Here is a 22534-nt window from a genome sequence, read left to right on the forward strand (position 1 = left end):
GCTTTCCCAGCTAGCCACAAAATGTCAGATAACCTTCATTTTACTTTTTCTGCAAGTTCTGTTCCCTATGAAGTTGCTAGATCCCAAGTATTTTATTAAATTATTGTTTCATTGGCTCAGGTTCTTAACTCTTCCTTCAAATTTTTTAAAAGGAGTAAGTTGCATTCGCATGTGCAGAAATGTCATAAATGTTTTTTGGGGAAAATGGGAAGTGTTCAATCTGAGTCAGAAAATCTGTACAGATTAAAGACATGGATCTTGTTTTTGAACCTTGGCTTTGCTGGGGCTTTCCTATAGCCCATATATTTCTAAAGAATATGATTAATGAGTCCAGCCAATGTTTAACCTTGTTCATCAGACCAGATGATCTTAGAAGTATTTTCTGACCTACATGATTCTATGAGTCAATGTTTTTGCTGTGGAATTATTTTTTTATCACCCCAAGTAAAATGAATTCAAATTTCAAACAAATTATGTTGTTCACAATCTGCCCATAGAAAAAAAAAAAGGGGGGGGGGGGGGGGGGATAAGTACTCAAATACTAAAGCAGCTTTCAAAATATACAAGCTTCTACAATAAAAATTAAAATGTTACCAGCCCAACCTATTCAATACATCACTAGGTTCATGGCAGTGCCTCCATCTATGTACATGCGCATTAAGCATATTACTGGTGTCAGTGGGAAAATGGTTACTTTCTGCATTTTGGTTTTATTACATTGCCCTTTCAAATATCTGCATACTCAAACTGGTGATCCCACTTGACCTTGCACGCTCTAAAAGCCACACTGACAGGACACTTTCACCAAGAGCAGATTTGCAAAACAAATGTGCTTGCTACTTCTGTTAGTTTTACTGTTCAAAGTGTAAAATCCTCCACCACCTCTGATTTATGTATTGCAGAATATCCTTAGCTCTCTTAGTGTTTAATGGTAAACTACATAAAATGCTGCCATCTTGTGTTTAAAGACAAACATGCTGAAAATTTTGTTTAATCTGTATATCAATAATACTGCCACTATTACAATTGATGGCTTGGGTGTTCCTGGGGAAAAGTGTGGTCCATTTGCTATTTAAATAGAGTAGAATAATTCAGCCAGAAGGGATGTACAAAATAATCTAGTCCAACTGCCTGACCACATCAGGGCTAACCAAGAGTTGGAGCGTGTTATTAAGATCCCAATCCACATGCTTGCACAGACAAGCCTGGGGCATTGACTACCTCTCTAGGAAGCCTGTTCCAGTGTTTGACCACCCTCTTGGTAAAGACATTTTCCCTAATGTCCTTTCAGACCCCCCTGGTGCAGCTTTGTGCCATTCCCATGCACCTTGTCCTTGGTGACCAGGGAGCAGAGACCGGTGCCTGTCTCTGCACGTCGCCTCCTTGGGACGTGGCAGAGAGCAGTGAGGTTGGCTCCCAGCCTCGTCTCCAGAGAAGACAACCCAAGTGTCCTCAGCCTCCCCACACAGATGTGGCCTGCAGCCCTTCTACCAGCTTTGCTGCCCTCCTCTGGATGCTTTCAGGGACAATATTAGGGGTGAGGCCACACCAACGCTAAACACAGCCAGAGAATCGCCTCTTTAGGCCGGCTGTACTGTGCTTCATGCACCTCAAGTGTGATTTGCCCCTCCTGGCTGCCAGGGCAGCTGCTGGCTCTCACTGAGCCTGCTGCCACCAGCACCCCCAGGTCCCTTCCTGATGAGCTGCTCTCCAGCCAATGCATCTCGCAGGCTGTGCCTGCGTCTGGCATTGCTCCATCCCATGCAGCACCTGGCGTTCGCTTTTGGTGAACATCAAGCCGTTGATATGGCTGTCCAATGTGCCAACATATCTAGATCCTCTGCAAGGCCTCTCCTCTCTCCAGAGAATCATCAGTAACTGTTAATACTTTGACTAAGTGCTACTGTTTTTTCATTCCTCTACACAGCTAATTTTAATATCATGGTCATCTAAGTACTACACCGGAAATATTTTATTGCAGTCTATCGGTATCACACTTTATCTGAACTTTTCTGTTAACCTGAGCTCTGTAAATCAGTGTGACTGCAGCAAGTGAGGTCACCTTGGTGATTCCAACTTGTTTGCTTGCTGTGCTATAAGAGTCTGCTAAACGTGGACAGTAACAGACCCGGCTGCAGCTCGCTCTGTGCCCTGGAGCCACACGGGGAGGCTTAAGCCCTGCACCAGGTCGCCTGCCATGAGGTGATGCCTGAGTGAGAGGTGGGGGCGAGAGGTGCCCCTTGTGCATTGTCTGTGGAGGCGGGACGTGTCTCACCCCTCTTTTCCACATAAATTGCTCAGTTTTGAGCCTGGTGGTCGTGCCTGGGCACAGGGACGCTGTGGTGGCAGGGAATCCCCGTGCCCTTCCCAGCCACCTCTCCTGTGTCACCACAACCGCGGGGCAGCCCCTGCTGCAGGCACACAGCTCAGAGCCCGGGCGTTCCTAAACGAACCCAAGCCTCCTCCTGCCGCCTGCTTCACCTCACGTTTATCTCAACTTTATTCCGTCACTTTATTGCCCACTTTCTCTGCCGCCTCCCCCAGGTTCTTCCTCCCCGAGCGAGCCCCACGAGCCGCCCATCGCCTCAGCGAGCGCTCAGCGGCCCCTTCTCGGCGCCTCCCCCGGTGACCTCCGTCCTCCGGCTCCCCGCCCCGCCGGCCCCTCCTCGCCACCGCCCGCCTCAGCGGCAGCCACTCGGGGCCGGGCTGGCGCGCACACCCCCGCCCCGCCGGCCTCCGCGCTCGCCAACATGGCGCTGGTGCGGGGCCGCCGCTGCCTCTGGGCGCTGCAGCGTCAGTGAGTGCGGGCCGGGGCGGGCGGCGCGCGGCTCCCTCAGGCGGCGGCGCTCCCGCCCGGTTTTTCTCCTTCATCTCCTCCTTCTCCTCCATCTCCTTCTCCTCCCGGCCGTTAGCGGCTGCCGGCGGGGCGGGCGGCGGTTGGGGCTGGCGGAGGCGTCGCGGAGCCCAGGGTGCAGGGAGGAGGCGGGGAGGGGGCTCTGCGCCATGGGAGGGGTGCAGGAACCCCGGCTTCTGCTGTGGAAAAAAAAAAGGTCCCCCCCCAAACAAACAAACCCAAACCCAACAACCTTAAATTCAGCTTTAGAAACTAGTGTGGATTCCATCAAACTGTCCTGGGCATTTGGGATTTGATACCTGTCACTGACTCCCCCACAGTAGCCACCCCTGTGCTGTCCGTAGGGGCAGAAGGAGCTGGTGACGATGACAGCTGTCTGTTAAAAGTTCAGGAAGCCATGTCCCATGTCACTGTCAAGGACATCTTGAATCTTTTTGTCCAGTATCATTTAAGAATTATTGGGCTTGGTCCAAGATTCCAAAGTTGACCTACATGTCAATTAAAATTGCTTCAAGAGTTTGCTTCAGCAGTTTCTTCCAGCCACTTAGTCTTCAGTACCTGGTTTCTTTAGAGCTTTCAGTTATATTTGAGATTTAACTTTCCATTTCTGAAATGAAATTCAGATAGAAGAGTTCTTCACAGGTAGGAGAGTTCTGTTCTCAGTTTTTCAAACTCTTCTTTCTTGACATCTTTCACATTCAGCTCTTGTGCCTTCTGTCTGTATAAACAACTATTGCCTGTGCAAGATTTTCTGTTTTGTGGTTATTTGTGTCTTCTTTCCCAAATACTTCACGTTGCCAACTCTGTATTAAGTGCCACACTCAGTTTTGTCCACCAAAGGACTTAGAGTAACCCACAGTAACTCTTCCACTTTGAATGCTGCTCAGAAAGCGAGGGGGCAGTTTGTTGTTCCTGTTGTGTCTAAGGGGAAACCCTTCTACACAAAGATCTGATGAAGTTTGTCCACCCTTCCTTAGCACGTTGTACTTGATTATGTTCTGTGTAAATAGTTATATAAGAAACTTTGGAGTTGGGTTGGTGCTGTCTTTGCACCTGAAACTAAAAGCAGCTCCTTTACGCACTTCTGTAACTATTCTGTTTGTTTCTGATTGTACAGGCCATGGAACCCAGCACAAAGACTTGTGAAATGTGTCTCTTCGACAGTAGGTATGTAATACATGTATGCTTTCTTTAGCTGCAAGGTTCAATTGCTTGTGTAACATGAATGGTTTTACAATTAGTGTTAGATTCAACTTACATGAAAATTACATTTTCTGTGACGTTTTCCTCTGAGACCTTTTCTGATATAGTTTGCAAAGTCAGTGTGAGAATTGTTTTTTAGGCATGTTAGTATTTAAGCAACATAAGAAAAAATAGTAAAATTTAGCAAGGTGATTTAAATGAACCCTGTTGTCATGAATAAACACTAAATGGTGAAAAAGAAATCAGAATTCTAAAATTGCTTTATTTCCAGCATTGTTTTTAATTATATATTTATTTTTAAAATTGCTTACTGTGCTTCATCCTTGTAAACAGGAGGTCACAACATAGGGAAGATTCTTATTGCAAACCGAGGAGAAATTGCATGCAGAGTAATGCGAACAGCGAAGAAAATGGGTGTGAAGTCTGTAGCAGTTTACAGTGAAGCAGACAAGAATTCCATGCATGTAGCAATGGTGAAGTATATTCATTATGTTTGTGACTGATTCTGCAAATGCTTCTGTATGGGACTAACATTCATTCAAAATGGTAGTTCTCCAAGTTTCTCCCAGTTGAGTCCCTTTATGAAGAGAGGCAGTGATTTAAACTGTTGCATGCTAGCAGTATGATAAACAATAAAATGAGCTGAGAAATTTGAAGTTAAAACTGCTTTTTATTGTCTAAGAAACAATCTGTGTAATATCTATTTTTTCTGTAACAGGCAGATGAAGCATATTGCATTGGTCCTGCACCCTCACAGCAGAGTTACTTGGCCATGGAGAAAATCATAAAGGTGGCCAAGGCCTCAGCAGTAGAGGTACGTTGATCATGACCTTAAATCTTTGGATACCTGCCTGCTCTTCAGTTTTTCATATTTATACGTGATATTTGCATCTTGTGCTTCCTTAGCACTATACTGAAGTTTCAGGGTTTTCTAAGCTAAACTAATATAAAAATAGGCTGGTAACATTATTCTATTTTAGGCTATTCATCCAGGTTATGGTTTCCTCTCAGAAAACACAGAGTTTGCAGAGTTGTGCAAGCAAGAGGGAATCATCTTCATAGGTCCGCCTTCATCTGCTATCAGAGATATGGGTATTAAGAGGTATCTATTTCTGATTTGTTACTTGGTTATGCAATCTACAGTTTGGCAAGGCTAATTTTGTTACTAAAGGATCAGTTGCTACATTTTTTTTATTCCTTCAGTTTTCATTGTCTTATTTTTATTGCTATCCTCAGAGGAATAAGCTCCAAATTTGCTATTGTGGGATTCCTATAGACATAGGAATTGTTCAGTTATTGGGATTTTAATAATTAAATACTTAACTGATTCTAGTTTTCCAGAACTGGGACCTTGCAGTATTATATAAGTAAGAGTTCAGGAGTCAGGTTGTATCTCTTGCATATTGATCCTGAATGAATCAAAATGGTGGTGGTGGGGGAAACAAAACTCCCTATTATCAGAGGTTATTGTGGCTGATGTAAAATGGGGTTATAAATTTTATTCATCACAGAGAATCTTATTCTTAGTTACTTACCCTGGAAACATTTCTTTGGTCAATAAAGTATAAATCTAGCATATAGAAATAATGTTATTACTAACACACAAACTGTGCAATATTAATTTCAGCAAATTAATTTTTTATCACTTGCTAATATGAGGGTAAATTACCTCTGTAATTTAACTAGTTTTGCATGCCTGTTTGAAGTAATTAGTGTTATGCTCAAGTGTTTTATGTGGTGTGAATCCAGCCTGTATCATGAAAAGAGTTTTGTCTTTGTAGAACCTTAAATATTGTTTTAGTAAGGTATAGTGCGGTAATGCAAAAATAGTAGGTTTTGACAGCCATAACATGGGTCAAAAAATAAGAAAGAACAATAAGCCTGAATTGACCCCCACTTTTATCTGGAGGGATTGGAAAAAAAAAATCCCAATTTGAAGCATTTGATTAATTACAGTAAAATGCTGTAGAACCCAATTCTGTAACCCGCACTGGTATCAGTGGAACTACTGTAAAGAGAATTAACATGGGTAACATATACAGGTTTGGAGCTTAAAAGTAAGAGAAAAATATTATTTTAATTCTAAATATAAAACTATTCTGTCAAAGCACTTCCAAAGCTATAATGTCTGCTGCTGGCGTTCCTGTTGTTGAAGGTTATCACGGAGAAGATCAGTCAGATGAATGTCTAAAAGACCATGCCAAGAGAATAGGATATCCAGTAATGATTAAAGCTGTTCGCGGAGGTGGAGGAAAGGTAAAGGAGCTAATGCAGATCTGTTTGTCACAGTTGTCATGCCTCAGTTTCTAGTTTATTCTAAAATAAATGTTTGAAAACAAACTGGAAAAAAATTTTGGTTAAAATTTATTAATAATGTCCAGTACAACACAACCTTACATTCATTCATTCTGCAGCCAGGCAGAAAATAAGTAGCTGGTGTAAATTGGGAGGGTTTTGTTTATTTCAGTGGATTTCCATAATTCACATAAGCAGAAAAATTGTCATTCAGGTTTATCTGTGTGAAAGTAGGTGACATGAAATTGTTACCCAGTGATAGCCTCTGTGTCTTATTTTATTAACAGTTTTAAATGTTGAATAAGAACAATTAGAAATATACTTAACTATTTGGTGTCTAGACACTATTTAATGTATTGTGAATTCCCTGTTGAAATCTGATTTTACTCTGAAATACTTATCTGCAAAAGTTGAATGACAGAATTCTTGTTATTTCTGTAATAGCTATAATTATTTTGTAATAAAATCAAGTTTTCTTTGCCAGTCTTTGATAATTTCTGTGATAGTTAAGAATCCAATTGGATTTGATATGCATGTATGTCAATGTATCGATAATATCTATTCATTGCACTTCTAGTGGTACTTTCAGTAGGATTTATAATAGGATTCGCTTATTGGAAGTTAGTTGATGAGCAATTTGTATTGTTATCATTAAGTGCATTTCTTGCTGTTTTAGTCATGAACCTGTTTGTATGTGTCAAGGATTTTTACTGTGTACTGTATTCTTAGACATTCAGGTATGTTTTTTAATTTGTGTGTGTGGTGTATTCTAGGGCATGAGAATTGCTCATTCAGAAAAGGAGTTTCTGGACCAACTAGAATCAGCAAGGAGAGAAGCAAAGAAGTCTTTCAATGATGATGCAATGCTGATTGAGAAATTTGTAGATAATCCAAGGTGAGAAACAGATGTTCTAATAAAAACAGCATAATATTTTACTGTTAAATAAACAGGTGTTGTAATAATAGAGTGAAATTTCCATCTAGAAAGAATCACTTTATAATACTTCAACTACAGACTTGAGTAAAGATGTTGTGGTGTTTCTGCTGCCCTCAGATGCCCTAAACTAGTTATTTATTCTTCCTCTAACAGAGGAAGTGATAGCCTTAAAACAGAAGTGATAGTCTATAGCTCGTCCTGACCTGTGAAACTGAACCCATTTGTTTTTTGTTATGAACTTTTGACAGAGGTCTTTTTGATGATCTTGCATTTTACATCTTTCTTGAAGCAGCACTGTAAAGAAAGCATTCATTAGAAAGAAAGTGGGGGCTTACTTATGCTGTCAGCTAGACATGAGAAAATCTCATTACATTCTTACGGAATTTGCCAGCATTGGAGGATTTACCTGAATGGTGACAAGATTTCCTTAGTTTTATACAAAGAACAAAGTTCTGTCACCTAATGGTTGTCCTCTGAAATGGTATGTCAAAATAAATAGGGTTATTCTAGAGTCAGGGCTGATGCCTCTTTTGAAATTATATCAATTTGTTAAATTTGTAGGAAAATAAATAATAATGAAATATTTCTACTTTTATTGTAACATAATAATTAGTAGAGAGGTAGCAGCCTTTAAATATGTGTCATGTTCATTTTAACCAATGAGGTTTCATTATCTAGCTGGCATTTAGGGTCCTATTTCCTTTAGGACCCTCATTTCTACATTTTTGGCTACTCAAGAGCAGATACCTAAACCTGTAAGAAATCTTACTGAAGAGTACAGGACTGTGTACAAGTTCGAAGTCTGTTTGGGTGAAGTCAGTTGCAGGCTTGGGGATTCAGTGAAATACGCAATAACATCTATTATTATGAAACAGGCATGTTGAAGTCCAAGTGTTTGGTGACCAGCATGGCAATGCGGTCTATTTGTTTGAAAGAGACTGCAGCGTGCAAAGAAGACATCAGAAGATCATTGAAGAGGCACCAGGGGTGAGAAGAAAGTTCTTATATTTTCCTATTTTTTTATTAAATGACATATTTTAAAGTGATTGCTAAGCCTGTGTAATTTATCAAACAGGGTAGTAATTTATTGGTAATTCTTACCACCTGTTTTAATTTTGCTGTAGAAAATGTTCTACCTAAAAAAAAAAAAAAAAAAGGATGTTTAGGAAAGTGATTCTCAGAAAAAAAAAAATAAAAATCACTTATTTTTAAGTATTCCAGTACAGTTTCTAGACGCTTCAAGATACTCATGCATAGTAGGTTTAATGTCACTGATATTTGTTATCTTATGCGTTACTGTTATTATTTACAGCCAGGAATTAATCCTCAAGTTCGAAAGAGACTTGGAGAAGCCGCTGTCAAAGCAGCTAAAGCAGTGAATTATGTAGGAGCAGGTAGGTTTGGAGGTGTGGATGCCCCAGCAATACCCTTTTATCTTATTAAGTCTCTGAATCTCAGGGCAAATGACATTTGATTGTTTTAGTGTACAACACGTCAGATATTTTTTGAGGTGGAAGCAAGTAATAGTTAATTCTCACATAGTTATAAATTTATATGAGCATACCTGGTCTGTGCATAAGACCAGTGGCAGCAGAATAGAAAGAAAAATACTTTCAGAGCAGATGTTTCAATCAACAAGATTGTTTTTGGAAGGCGAGCATTGTGAATGTTAGTAAGTTTAAGCAAGGCAAAGGAAAATAATTTATCTTTCAGCTTACAAAGAATAAAACCTTCTCCTCAAACAGTAAAGCCTTTTTTAAAAAAACAAACAAACAACACTGTCTATAAGATCCATAGTATTTTCCAAATGAAAAATTACCTGCTAAAATTATTTGTCACTTCTCCTGTTTTCCCATTGCCTTCTTTGGATGCTTATTTAGAAAAAAAATAATGCATGCCCTCTGCTTACACATAGTGCTTTCAGCAGTCTTGATGTACTTTTTTAGACCTCTAATGAGATGTAGCTGTACTGCTGAAGGAGGAGAATGGTCACTAAATGGCACAGAATATGTAAATATGCAAGGAAACAACTCTCTTGTTTTCAGACCTCAGCTGTGTCACCCATAAAGATAATTCACATACAATTTAATGAGATTCATTGCATCTGTTTTAGAAATAATAGTCTTGTGACATAAATCAGTTATGTGTCTTAGATATCTGTCCTGAGAAAGCCTCATGAAACCTCCATTTTTTATTAAATACTTCAGGAACAGTGGAGTTTATTATGGACTCCCAGCATAACTTTTACTTCATGGAGATGAATACCAGACTGCAAGTAGAGCACCCTGTTACAGAGATGATCACTGGAACAGACTTGGTGGAGTGGCAGCTAAGGGTAGGTGATAATTGATTTCGGATGTAGAGTCCCTCTCCTCTGCTGAGTAGCGCTCTTTGGTATTGCCTATGAGAGACCAGATAGATTTTCAGGTACTTATCTCCCATTCCACTAGTTGGGTAGAATTTTCTTTGTTCTGGAGAAACATCTCTTATTATGCTGATTGTAGAGTATTTTGTGGATGCTCTCAATTCCAACAAATTCTTCCAATTTTGGAGAGAAAAACTTTCTCTCCATATATTTAGTGAAACTATAGAGGATGTGGAAAGTGGGATGATTAGGGTCCTGACCTTTCTCTTGCCATGCTGAACAATTTCTTAAACTCTACTTTAAATGTATCTCTGGCCCCAAATCATACTTTGATCAGGCCGTGGAAGGAAGACTGTTCACAAAAACATGTCTGGTGTTCTGCCAGTATAGTTGCATTCTAAAATAAATGTATAGTTACGTGGGCTGGAAACAGGCTATTTCCTCACACACCCAGCATGCAGAGAGATTACTCACACATTTGAACAGGAAGTTTTGGACCTTAGGGAACTGGAAATTAAGAAAAATAATTCTATGTAGATAAATCAAAAAGTGAGGACAGCAGCACACATTGAGCTTAAATAGATAGGATGGTGGAGTGTTTCATGTAAGCAGAAAGAAAAATAAAATGCCAAATGTGGATGCAAAAAAGGAGGCTTTTGGCTTGCTGATCTAGGAGTGGAAGCTGAGCATTGAGGGCTGAGTTGGAGCAGAGGTCAAACAACACTAAAACGAGAGAAGGTGGAGAAGTTTACTGATCTTTGCATGCAAGTCAGAAGACAGAAAATGTCTGTCAATACTTTGAGAGAGATTTTTTTTTTTTTTGAATCTGTGTAGCACTGTTTGAGGACTAAGTCGTATTGGGTTGCCTCTGCTGAAAGCCATAGTTTGGTGAGCATGGGAAACCCCCAGTGCTTCAAATGAAGAAAAAATGTTGTTCAAGATTTTTAATAGGAACTGGTGTTTCCACTTGTAGATGGAGTTTGTGTTGCTTCTTGGTGAAGTGTCTCCTCTCTGTTGAACTGCAGCAGGTTTATTATTTTGCCCCTAAAAGCTGTTTTTTTTTTCAGTCTCAAGCTGGCATGTTATTGGTGTTTGTTGGTATTCCTGCATTTGTAATGAAAATTCCTTTGAGGAATAAAATGATATTTTCTTGCCTATTAAAGATTTTGTAAATTCGTAGAAATTACCCTAGAGAAACAATCATTTACATGTACAAGTCCCTCAGAATACAAAAGAATCAGCAGTATATGCCAGCAGTGTTGGCTGCCAGTAATCCATTTTATCGTCTGCTTTTAGAGCAGTTTTTCTCTCTAATAACATCTTGGTTGATCAACCTTTAACTTAAGCATTTAATTATTTTTGACATAACGAATTGGAAAAAAAAATACTATTTTTCCATTATGTTTAAGCTGTGTGAAATACTATGAGGTCGATTTACAGTAATAATGCAAAATCCTTTGACTAGTGACTCAGAAAAAAGGAAGGAGTAAGTTCAGAATTAGCCATTTATGATTTAACACTTTTTTTTTCCTTGCCCTTTTTAAACATGCTTTAATTGTTCATGTTTGGAAGAGGGATATTTAACCTTTTCATACATTGACACTCCAGAATATTGATCCTGCATTAAAGAAAAAAACACCTTTTCAGGTTGCAGCTGGAGAGAAGATTCCCCTAAAGCAGGAAGAGATTCTGCTCCGAGGCCATGCGTTTGAAGCTAGAATATATGCTGAAGACCCTAATAATAACTTCATGCCAGGGGCTGGGCCATTGTTGCACTTGTCCACCCCACCACCTGATAGTTTCACCCGGATAGAAACTGGAGTCAGACAAGGTAAAACTAAAGGCAGTGGTATAGTTAGAAATATTTAACATGAAAAGCTTTTCATTATAAACATTTCCTGCTTTGGCCTAAATAAATTTGTCCCACAGGGTGTTGTTAAATACCAGTCTCCACAGAATTATTCTTCTCATGATTGTGTGTACAATCACTGGGTATTTTATTTAACTCTTTATTTTATCTCTATACAAATTATTGTCTGCTGGATTATGCTGATTTTATTCTTATCACAATTTATTAGTCCTGCTAATTTGAATAATGTTACCTCTACAAAAGTCTGTGCTGAGTTTTTCCTTGGAACTGAAATGCCAGGTCACATCATTCAAGTTAATAAATATTCTTTAAGACCATAGAGAAACATGGCCATTACTTGTGTCAGAGAGTTTAATACCATATGTTATGCAGTATTATGTACACCGCCTTTCAGAAGATACGTTTGTAGTGTTACAGATTTTTTTTCATATATTTTAGGTGATGAGGTTTCTGTTCATTATGATCCAATGATTGCAAAGTTAGTTGTTTGGGCTGAGGATCGTCAAGCAGCACTGAGAAAGTTGCGATACAGCTTGCATCAATATAACGTAAGTAGGAGGAACCCAGTGTGATTTTAAATCTTTTAACTAACTTGAAGCTAACAGCTTGAACACCTTGAGGTAACAGCATACAGATAGAAAACTGCAACAAAGCAAAAGTGTTTTTTAGAGGAAGATTGGATGGCCACTGCCATTTCAGATTTATATGTAATAAAACGTAGCAGTTGAATTAATTACATTTTGTTTGTAAATTTTGTACTTTGTTGGTGTTGTATAAAGAAAGTTTCATCTATGCATAAGTTGAGCAGAAAGCTGTGCATTTGTAACTTCATTTCAATTTGGCAATATGCTTCTTTTTCTTGACAGATTGTAGGATTAAGCACTAATATTGATTTCTTACTGAGCCTGTCAGAACACCCACAGTTTGAGGCTGGAAATGTGCACACTAATTTCATTCCTCAACACTATGATGAACTGTTTCCAGCCAAAAAGGCGACACGACACGAAGTTGTGTGTCAGGCAGCTCTGGGACTCATACTGAAAGAGAAAATGGCAACAGATGCTTTTAGAGATCAGTCAGGTGGTAAGGATCATTCTTCTTTTCTTGTATTTTGTTTTGCTTGACTGGATGAGACAGTGCTGTGACCTCATGTGTAGTTATTTAATTTGTGTACTCCGTTTTTGCCTTACTTTGTGCCTGCTCAGGGTTCTGCATTACAGCATTTGTCAGATATTTATGCACTCGACAGACTATAACTTTTGTTGAGAGACAGATATTGAATATATCACCACTGTAATGTAGAGACTACTTCCCTAGGCACTTCAGATAAGCGCCTGTCTGAAAGACCTTGGGATTCTTAATCTGTGTCACTGTGTCCTTTTTGCTCTTTACAAGCACAGTGAGTATCTGTCACCGTTAGTCCTACAGTTGGACCAAGGTCTTCAGAGATAAAGACTGACTGGCTAGACTTGGTAGAGGCAGAGGGGTTTAATGGGATGAAAAGGACTTCGTGTTTTATGTAGATGATACAGCCTCCATTTATTCAGTCTTGAAGTTTGAATGATGGATTGTCACCATATATTGCAGTGATTCCCTGATCTTTAATGTGCAGTATAAATATGTAAGTTTAGTTATAAACATAAGTTTAGTTATAAACATATGTTAAGGACAGTGATATTTGTGGTGTAAGTTGTAAATGTTGTAAGTTTTGCCAAACTGTAATAAAAGTAACATGTCTGTATGTTTTGTGTTTTAGATAAATTCTCACCATTTGCATCCAGCACTGGTAGAAGAATAAATATATGCTATACTAGAAAACTGTCTCTGCTGGATGGGGAAAATAGTAAGTGAATAAAAAAGTGGGTGTGGAGGGAGAGGTAATACTTGATAAAGTTATTTCAACTGGTGCTTGAAAATTCAGGTTAAGAAATAGCAGATGGAAGCAGTGTTGAGTTTTAAGCAATTGAAGCTGAGAAGGGAACTCACAAGGTTGCGTGTTTAATTATTAAATCTATGGCCTTAGATCTTGAAGAAATAAAAAACAAATTCAAATGGTACTAATGATGTTCATCATTTAAATGAGTAAGGTTGAGATTTTGGAAGAACTGAGTGCTGTTTTGTTTGACTTGGCTTAGGTGTGGTAGTGTTCAGCAGTTCTTCCCCCTCAAGGATCTGTTTCCTGCCCAGGTAACTTAATATAGAGATTTCAGAGCATAACTTCAGATGGTCAGCTTTGAAAGACAAATTGTCTAGAATTCAGTGTGAAATCTGCAGTGTCTGCTAAGCTAATCTGAAAATACTTGTTCTTCTCTTAGTATTGGTAGGTCTCTTTTTTATCAAAAAGATTAAGTGTAGTTCATATGGTTTTATTCTCTAGATCCTACTATTATATCTACTTACATATATTTTGCTTTATTGAACAGTTGTGGATGTAGCTGTAAGTTACGGTAAAGAAGGATCATACACCATGCAGGTAAAGTAGACTTTTTTCAGATATTTCATTAGAATCAGTTTCTTAGAGACTTTTTTTGGTATCAACTGTTAGTAAAATTGCTTGATGATCAGGAGTCTGTTTTTGGTTCACTTGTAGCAGTTGTTGTAGACTTCAGTATTTTAGCCTTGGAGTCATACTCACTCCTTTCTTGGAGTCATAATGGATTTTATCTTGAATTTGGCACCCCCAAATGATTGTATGCTTGAGAATGCAGTCTCTCTGTAGATGAGTTTCTCATTTCTAATATTCAGAAAAGGGAAATAATGAAAAGGAATCAGTGTTTATGAACTGCTGAAATTATATAGAGATCAGCATAGTACAAAAATAGTGAGAGAATTATTGCACTTTCAGGTGTATATCCCCATGTCAGGTAATTCAAGGCTTTATACCCTTATTTTTTTGCAGATATGAATATTGAAATAACCCACATCCCTCAAATAACCCTTAGGTTATTTTGAGTGTATCGATTACATAAGTAATACAGGAAAGCTTTTACATTCTAGGCTTTTCCCATATAAGTAAGGTCAGCAAAATATAAAGAGGGTGAAAAGGACATAAAGTGAGGCCTTTGTTGGGAGGTGAAGTGCTACTGGGGAGAATGTAGACTCCTAAGGAGGAATGCAGGTTGAGATGGAAATGGGGGGAAGCTGGAGATAATGGTTGGAGAGGCAGAGCTGTGTGCCTCAGGATCATGAAGAGGAGAGTGCCACCAGAGTGCTACAAAACCTGCCCTGGGACCGATACCAACTAAGAGCACGTTGCTGGGCCAGGGAACTGGCAAGCGCTCATGGTGCTGCCCAGGATGTTGGTCTAACTTGCATCCCTGCTCAGGATACTCATCAAGCAAAGGATATTTTCTCAGGGATCAGTATCAGATAGGCAATATCCATTCAATACATGTGATAAGGTGGAAAATAGTTCAGTTGAAAATAGTGTGGGACTGTATAAATGTAGACTGAATTTTCTATCTGCCTGTAACTTTATTGAAGACTAGCAAGTCTCTGATTCCCAATATCATTCAGCAAGACTTGCAACTAAAAATATAAGTTAAACATAGCACACTTACATTCAAACTCTTACCGTCTTTTTATTCTGAAGCTGTGGCAGACAGCCAATTTCCATTGACCTAGATGAAAGGGTTACGTGCAAATAAATGACCTTTCCATTTGGTCTTTCTTTTGCTGTTTTATTGTCTAATTAACACTGTTTCCTTTACTGATTTTCTCTGCTCTTTTATACATTTATGAAGAATGTGTTGATGATTTTCTATTAAAAATTTCCAAGAGTGAGAAACTTACTTTTGTAAAGCAAAGTGGAAACTTGTGAAATGAGGTGGTTTATATGGGTTTGAAGAAAAGTTAAGATATTAGGACAAATTAAAAATACTGGGTCCAGATCCCATCACTAAACAGAAAATTCAGTTTTGTTGTTGTTGTTCTTGAGAAATAACATACCTTTATATTTTGCTGACTGCTATTCCATAGTTTATGATACAAACTGTCTTGGGGAGAGCGTATTAACTAGTCTGAGTTGACTGCAGTGGATACACAATACATTCTGTTAATCAAAAACTAAAGGATACATAAGATTTAAAAAGGTGATTAAAAAATATATCCAGAATCATCTATGAAGAAACACAGGTCATGAATATATACTACGAACACTAACTTCCGTTTTATTATTTTAGTGTCTGTGAAGGGTTAGGATTTGTCCTTAAAAAGTGTTTATCTTTCAGATTGAAGATAAAACGTTTGTGGTTTCTGGAGAGATTCTCAATGAAGGTGATTCAGTTTACTTGAGGTCTTCAGTAAATGGAACAGTGTGCAAGTCCAAATTGGTCATCTTGGACAACACCATTTATCTCTTCTTTCCAGTAAAGTACCTTTCATTTTTATAATGACTTAAAAGTTTTATACATGTAAATGAACAACATAAATTGCAATAGAATGTGGAAGAGAATCATAATCTAATTTTTTATATTGGCCCGTAATGCAGTGTCTTAGCAGCCTACCTACTCCTTACGCAAACAGCCTTTACTAATTTTCTAAAACTTTCTGTGCTGTTGCTGCATGAATAAGGAAGGTATGGATGTGGGACAAAGGTCCATGTAGAGCCTCATTTTCACGGCTGTAGTTTCCTCCTCTCTGATCCTTCAGCAGCAACAGGCATGGATCTTGAGAACTTTGACATTGCAAAGCAGTCAGCATGCCCCCCGTCCTTGTGACCTGGCTTCAGTAGTCTGCAACCTAAAACAATTGACCTATTTGCTTCTGCATAAAGCTGCGTCTGTCCTGTCCCCATATATCAGCACACATACTAGTGGTATTTCATTATGTTGTTAACTCGTGTCATTGATTTTATTTTCTGTAGGAAGGTAGTGCTCAGATTGGCCTTCCTGTACCCAAGTACTTATCTGCAGTGAGCTCAGCAGGGACACAAGGTGGTGCCGTAGCACCCATGACAGGCACAGTTGAAAAGGTAATTATAATAATATGGGTAGAAAAATGAATTCGACACTATTATGTCAAAGTTCACTCTTCCAGCAATGGTGCATGGTTCTGTACTGCCAGGAAAGAATCAGGGCCAAAAATGTCAGTGCTGTGTGGCTCCTCCCAGTTAGATAAAGTCCTGTTTAGTCTGACTTTCCAGCAGCCACACAAGAGTCTTTTCAGTTTCTTTTTCTAGAGCTCAGGAAAGTATGAATATATAACTAATCCTACTGTTTGAATTTTTTGTTTGAATTTTTCCTTCATCGTAACTGCTTTCTAACCCAGAGTTCCCTGAAATGTTATAGGCTGTTTGACCCATTTCATCGTACCAAAGAAAGAGATGATAGATGTGCTTGTAAAAAAAAACAACAAATCAAACCAACCAACCAAACAAACAAAATTAAGTTCTATTTTTAATTTTTTTTTATTTTTTTTTCCTTTAATTCAGCAAGTCTTCTGTATTTTTCTGTATGGTGGAAAAGGGAAAAGTTTCAACAGAAGGGAGATGTCCAGGATACATAATTTTAGTAGTTAGAGGATTCTGCTAGTGATTAAAAAAAAAAAAAAAAAAGGCACTAACCCTTTGAGAGAGTGGAGTGTATTAATTGTGGATCTCTTACTTTCTAGAGAGATGCTCTAGAATCATAGAATATCCCAAGTTGTATGGGACCCACAAAGACCATTGAGCCCAACTCTTGGCTCCACAGTAGTAAGTGCTGTCGATATGCTTCTTAAACTTCGTCAGGCTTGGTGCTGTGACCACTGCATGGAGTTCAGGAAGCATTCTAAATCAGGGCTGCAGAAAAAATAGGTGGCTCCTGCAGTCTGCTCTCTGGATTTTGCAGAGTCTGGCTCCAGGAAGAGGTTCTGGACTTTGTATCTCAAAATAGAAGCTTCTTAAGCCCAGATGGAGTCAAATATACTTTGTCTCTTCTAGTGTTTCCTCTTTGAAACATAAATGGCTTCCTCATCAGCCTGTTGACTGGTATTGAACCTCTTTGTAAAACCTTTAACTCCCCTTGAGTATTATGTAGAGAACTCAAATACCCAATTCAACAATAATGAAGATATTATAAGACTGTTCTGAAAAACCACAATTACTCAGTGGATTGTGCTAGCCAAGATTCAGCTGCTGTTTTTTAATGGTGCAGATCAGACGTGCATGATTTTCTTTCCCAATTTGAATTGTAGGTGTTTGTGAAAGCAGGGGATGCGGTTCAAATTGGAGACCCTCTGATGGTTATGATTGCTATGAAAATGGAGGTGAGTAACATAAATGTATAAAATGTTTTAATTACTGAGAAAATAAAAATGTGGTCATACACAAATCAGTTTTGATTGCATTAATGAAGTGTTGTGCAGATTGTTGCTTGTACTTTATATGCTGTAAAACAAGTGTTGCATCAGACTAGATTTTAGGGGATTACATTTGTTGTTAATATTAACAAATGATGATTATATAATCTGTGGCACTCTGCAGATGTTTTAACATTTGCTTGGTTACCATGTCAGTCCCTTTCATCCCTCCCCCAAGAAGCTAACAATCCTTTTATTTCTAGCATGAAACCGTCTAGGTCTATTTCTTGCTCTCTCTCCATGATAAAAGTGTATTTATTCTAATGCCTGCAGTAACTTAATGCAGAAATTCAACTATTGGTGACTTTGTAAATATGCCCAAGTTTTTGTTTGTACATTTTTTTATTATTTGCATAAAAGCTTTACCATGAGCATAAGAAAAATTCTTTGTAATTGTCTACATGGCATTCAGTGGACTAGTATTTTGGCCATTATATATTGTTACATTGCTTGGCCATAGCTAAAATTGCTTAAACTATAGATTTTGTAACCTGAACTCTTTGGATTTGGATTTATTAATTTATTTTACACTTCAGTTTGTGGTAGCAGAACAAATATTGTTGAGAAAATTTGCTTTTCCCTTAACAATGCCCCTTTAGAACCTGCACTAAAATTACATGAAATGCAACATTGCACCCCAAGTTACACCCTCAAATTATTTGAGATTGAATACTAAATATTTGTGCCTTTCCAGATGATACCTCAGACTGTTAGCTGAGTTGTCTTTTTTTTTTCCTGCAGTGCTGTTCAAAGTGTAAAACTTCAGAAACATTATTTAAATGAATTCTTGCTTAATGTGAGGATTTAACATTGTTCGTAAACATTTAGATGTTAGACTAACCCTATGTAGAAAACTAACAAGAATCAAAACTTAAATTGAAAACTAACCTGATAAAATAACAAATGAACAAGTTTGGGGGTCAGTATGAAAACACACTGTTCCTGCACTGTCACTAATAGTCATGTTTGTATTTCAGCTTGATTTGCCTAAAATCTTTTTGGTAAATACCTGTCTTGAGGTGCAAATAAATTTGGCTTTAGTAAATCTGTAGATTGGTCTTGGAACAAATCTAAAACTTTATTAGTATTTCTGCCTGCTATCCAGTGTAATTAAAAAAAAAAAAAAGTATTAGTGAAGCATCATAATATTCAGCTATTTGTACTTCAAAATACAACATCATTTAGTATTTTTGTTCTTAGTATACTTATGAAAATATATATCGGTGAGGAAATAAAACTTGAAAAAGGGCTAGGATAACATTTTAAAAGAAGGCTTAAAATAAATATAGAAGCGACAGAGGAAGTAATTAAGTATGTCATGTTCTAATTGCTCCAAAGAGTAATATTAAGATTTGCTGGAGAGAGAAGGAAAAAAAAAAACAACAAAAACAACCAAAACTACTACTCTGCTGGTTCACTATTGATCTGTTTCCATGCAGCATACCATAAGGGCTCCAAAGGCAGGAGTGATAAAAAAGGTTCATTTCCAAGAAGGTGCCCAGGCCAATAGACATGCTCCGCTAGTTGAATTCATGGATGAAGAGGCTGAATCAAAATAAAATTCAAGGAAGGTGCATTTTATTTTTTTTACTTTGCTGATATTCTCTCAGGAGAAGGTTTATTCACATTTTCAGTAAAGTGTTTTGTATAACGGATTGAGGAATTGGTTTCCTCTGCACTCCCTGCATAGTTGTACTGTAAATTATGCTGATTTTACTGAAAGCTTGGATATCACTATACTGTAATCGTGTATATAACTTGTGGACCTACATGATTGTTGTTCAGTGATTGTGGTTGCTTGTGAAAAGGCATTAGACTGGGAAAAGATATGGACTGCCTTAAGGATATGAGAGATTAGTAAGGACTGCACATTATGGATAGCTAGGGTTCTTCTGCCTACTTTTTCATTCAAAGATGCCTATTTTCCCTGAGATGTGAGATTTCCTTCATTTGAAGGAAATCTGAAAGGTGATAATTATTTCACGAATGAATTTCTCATGCAAAATTCCTGTTTGTGGCCTCGTCTTTTTGCCCAAATAGAGAATTGAGAATTGTTTGTCACCAAGGATCCTTCTCGGTCATTTTTGGTGCATCTGTTTTCACATTTACCTCATGAGCAGTGAAAATTTGCATTTCAAAAATTATTTCAATATACTTTGAAATATGTGATAAAAAATAAAAATACGAAATAATACTTGCTACACTAATCAAAGTTGGAATGTGACTGCTTTCAAAAGATAATATTTGATCTTTAAACATGAAGCAGTAGCACAGAAAGATAATAAGCTTATTTAATGCTTGGAAATTGTGCCAAAATAAAATACTGACTTTAAAATCCTCATTACTTTTCTCATATTGTTCATGTTCAAATATGTTACTTACCGGATGGAGTGAAGTACCAAGGTCTTTACAAAAAATGAAATGTAACTGAGAATAATACACCTTTTTGCATCTGTAGTGTTGCAAAAGAGAAAATGGGAAGGTTTTTGATATGTAAAGAAAATATTTCTCAGACAGCATACTGATGGTTTACCATTTTTTTAACTTGTTTAAAAACTGTCTCAAAGACAGGGGAAGGGAGAAGAAAAAAAACACACAAAGAAATGCTTTAACTGTTACAAACTTTTTACTTGCAAAATTTTGGTTAAAGTGAAGTTCTGCTGGTCATATGCACTTTTGTTACATTGATACTGCACAAAGGAACAAATAGGTGTTGCAGTGATCCCAAACACCTATTTGTATCTGTGCAAATAAATCCTTATTTCAGAGTTAATATACAATGTCTTGGGCAATTTTCTGCTCTGATTCTGTAACTGTGCAGCCTTGCCTGCAATGCAGACAAAAACTGTAAAAAGTGAAATGGGTCTAGACGGTCTGTATATTAAAAGCATAAGAATACTGCTTTTCAGTTTACCTCGTAATCCAGTGGCCACTTAAAAAAGTAAAATCTAATGATCGTCTTGGAGAGGATTGCCATGGTGATTTTTATTTACCACCAAATAAAAATTAAGCTGGATTTGGAATGTTTGTTTTCATTTTTCTCAATTTTGTCTTTTCCTTGGTTGAATATGGAGAAATGTTTATGTATTAGTCAGCTGTACATATATCATGTCCTGATACCTGAGAAACCTGCAGGTGACATTTAGGAAGCAATAATCAATCTAGACAGTTGTGATGGGTTTCACCGCAGGTAAGTTTTGTGACTTGTTTTTATCTAAAAATTCAATCTACATACAGAAATGTGAATTCAGTTTTGAAGAGACACTCCAGATTTACTTTTTTTTTTTTTCCTGCTTGACATTGCTGTGTTTCTAGATCTGTTTTGCTACACTGAATCTGTAGCAGAACATTGAAACTCACAGCACGAGGTTGTCTGTCCGCTTGGTCTGCACTGCTTGCTTCATCCAGCCAATGAACAAGAGCGTGTTCGTCGGAAGCTGACAAAATGTCTTCCTTGGGAACGACAGCCTACAAATCATTTATCATTTTAACAGTTTTAATTTTCCCTCGCTTTTGAAAATTAGCTATTTTTTTTTCTATATATAGTTTTTTTTCACTGACATTTGGTTTTTCAAATAGTGGTGGCATTATTTATTTTAGAATTTATGCCCTTCAAAAATTTTTTGCAGAAGTCAGTCAGAATTTGTACATTTGAAATGTGCTGTAATGCGATTTAATTTAATTTAGAGTATTATTTAAAGTAGGATGTTCCTGCAATCTAGAATTTTAGTTTACAAAATCATATTTTATATTTATTACAAATTTGAAATGTGAAACATTTTCCTGTGTTATAAATGTGAGTTAGTAAGAGCCTTATGATAGTAACTTAGCTATAACTAAAGAGTTGTCTGTGGAGCACTCGGTGGTTGAGTAAGAAAGAAAAAGATGGGTAATTGTTTAAAATGTAGTATTTTAGTGCTTCAGCTAAAAGGACGATCTCTGCCAGTTACTAGTTATCAATGTGCCTTTTGAGATAGCGCTGTAGTTGTGATAGAAGAGTCATGGGTACTGCAGAAACCATGAATTTGAAGTGATTCTAACTGTAGTGATGTACTCTGCTGCCAGAGGGAGAGGGAGCAGGTCAAGGGATATGTAGTTAGCAACTGTTGATAGCCTCCAGGAAAGAACAAGGCCGGTAGTGTTCCAGGCTACGGCTTGTGTGGGACAGCACCAGAGTAATGCTCTCAGTAAGCTTATTGGTCAGTGTGTTTAATCAGGCATGTAACATCCTGCTTGGTAACCTGAATGTTAGCCATACCAAAATTACAGCCTGCTTGAGCTGTAGTTATCCACCTGTGGGGATCTCTCAGTCTCTTTTGCTCTCACACTCCTCAGCTGCTGTCAGCCACTATTCACAGAAGCTCCAATCACTTAGACCCAGTGTAGATCTGTACAGTGGAGCCTGAATTCATGCTGAGCTAGTGGTTAGGACGCAGGGAGTGGAAAGCAGGAGAGCCAGGATTGTATTCTTATTTCAGCCACTGACTCACCATGTCTTCAGGCAAATCACTTAGTGCCTATTTGCCTTTGTTTCCTCTTATATAATGAGGATGAGGGTAATCAAAACGCTGTAAAATTTGTGGACACAAAGATTTATAAATAATTTTCCATGCTTGCTGGTGAAGTTGTAATGTCAGTTGTAGATTATTATTACTTGCAAGGTTATAATCT

General features: G+C 37.9%; 1 protein-coding gene across 1 annotated transcript; it reads left to right on the top strand.

The window, feature by feature from the left end:
• The first annotated feature begins 2741 nt into the window (after window positions 1–2741).
• MCCC1 (methylcrotonyl-CoA carboxylase subunit 1) lies at window positions 2742–20845 on the top strand. The gene is made up of 19 exons (XM_084292332.1): window positions 2742–2797; window positions 3972–4021; window positions 4391–4530; window positions 4776–4871; window positions 5038–5159; window positions 6166–6313; window positions 7126–7247; window positions 8165–8276; window positions 8602–8683; window positions 9497–9624; window positions 11302–11485; window positions 11963–12072; window positions 12391–12607; window positions 13281–13367; window positions 13948–13997; window positions 15754–15891; window positions 16389–16496; window positions 17699–17770; window positions 19303–20845. Exons 1-19 carry the CDS (start codon window positions 2751–2753, stop codon window positions 19420–19422), a joined length of 2133 nt encoding a protein of 710 aa, XP_084148458.1. The 5' UTR covers window positions 2742–2750; the 3' UTR covers window positions 19423–20845.
• Window positions 20846–22534: the final 1689 nt, after the last annotated feature.

This window comes from Netta rufina, assembly GCF_964035555.1.
Source record: "Netta rufina genome assembly, chromosome: 9".
Taxonomy (NCBI): Eukaryota; Metazoa; Chordata; class Aves; order Anseriformes; family Anatidae; genus Netta; species Netta rufina.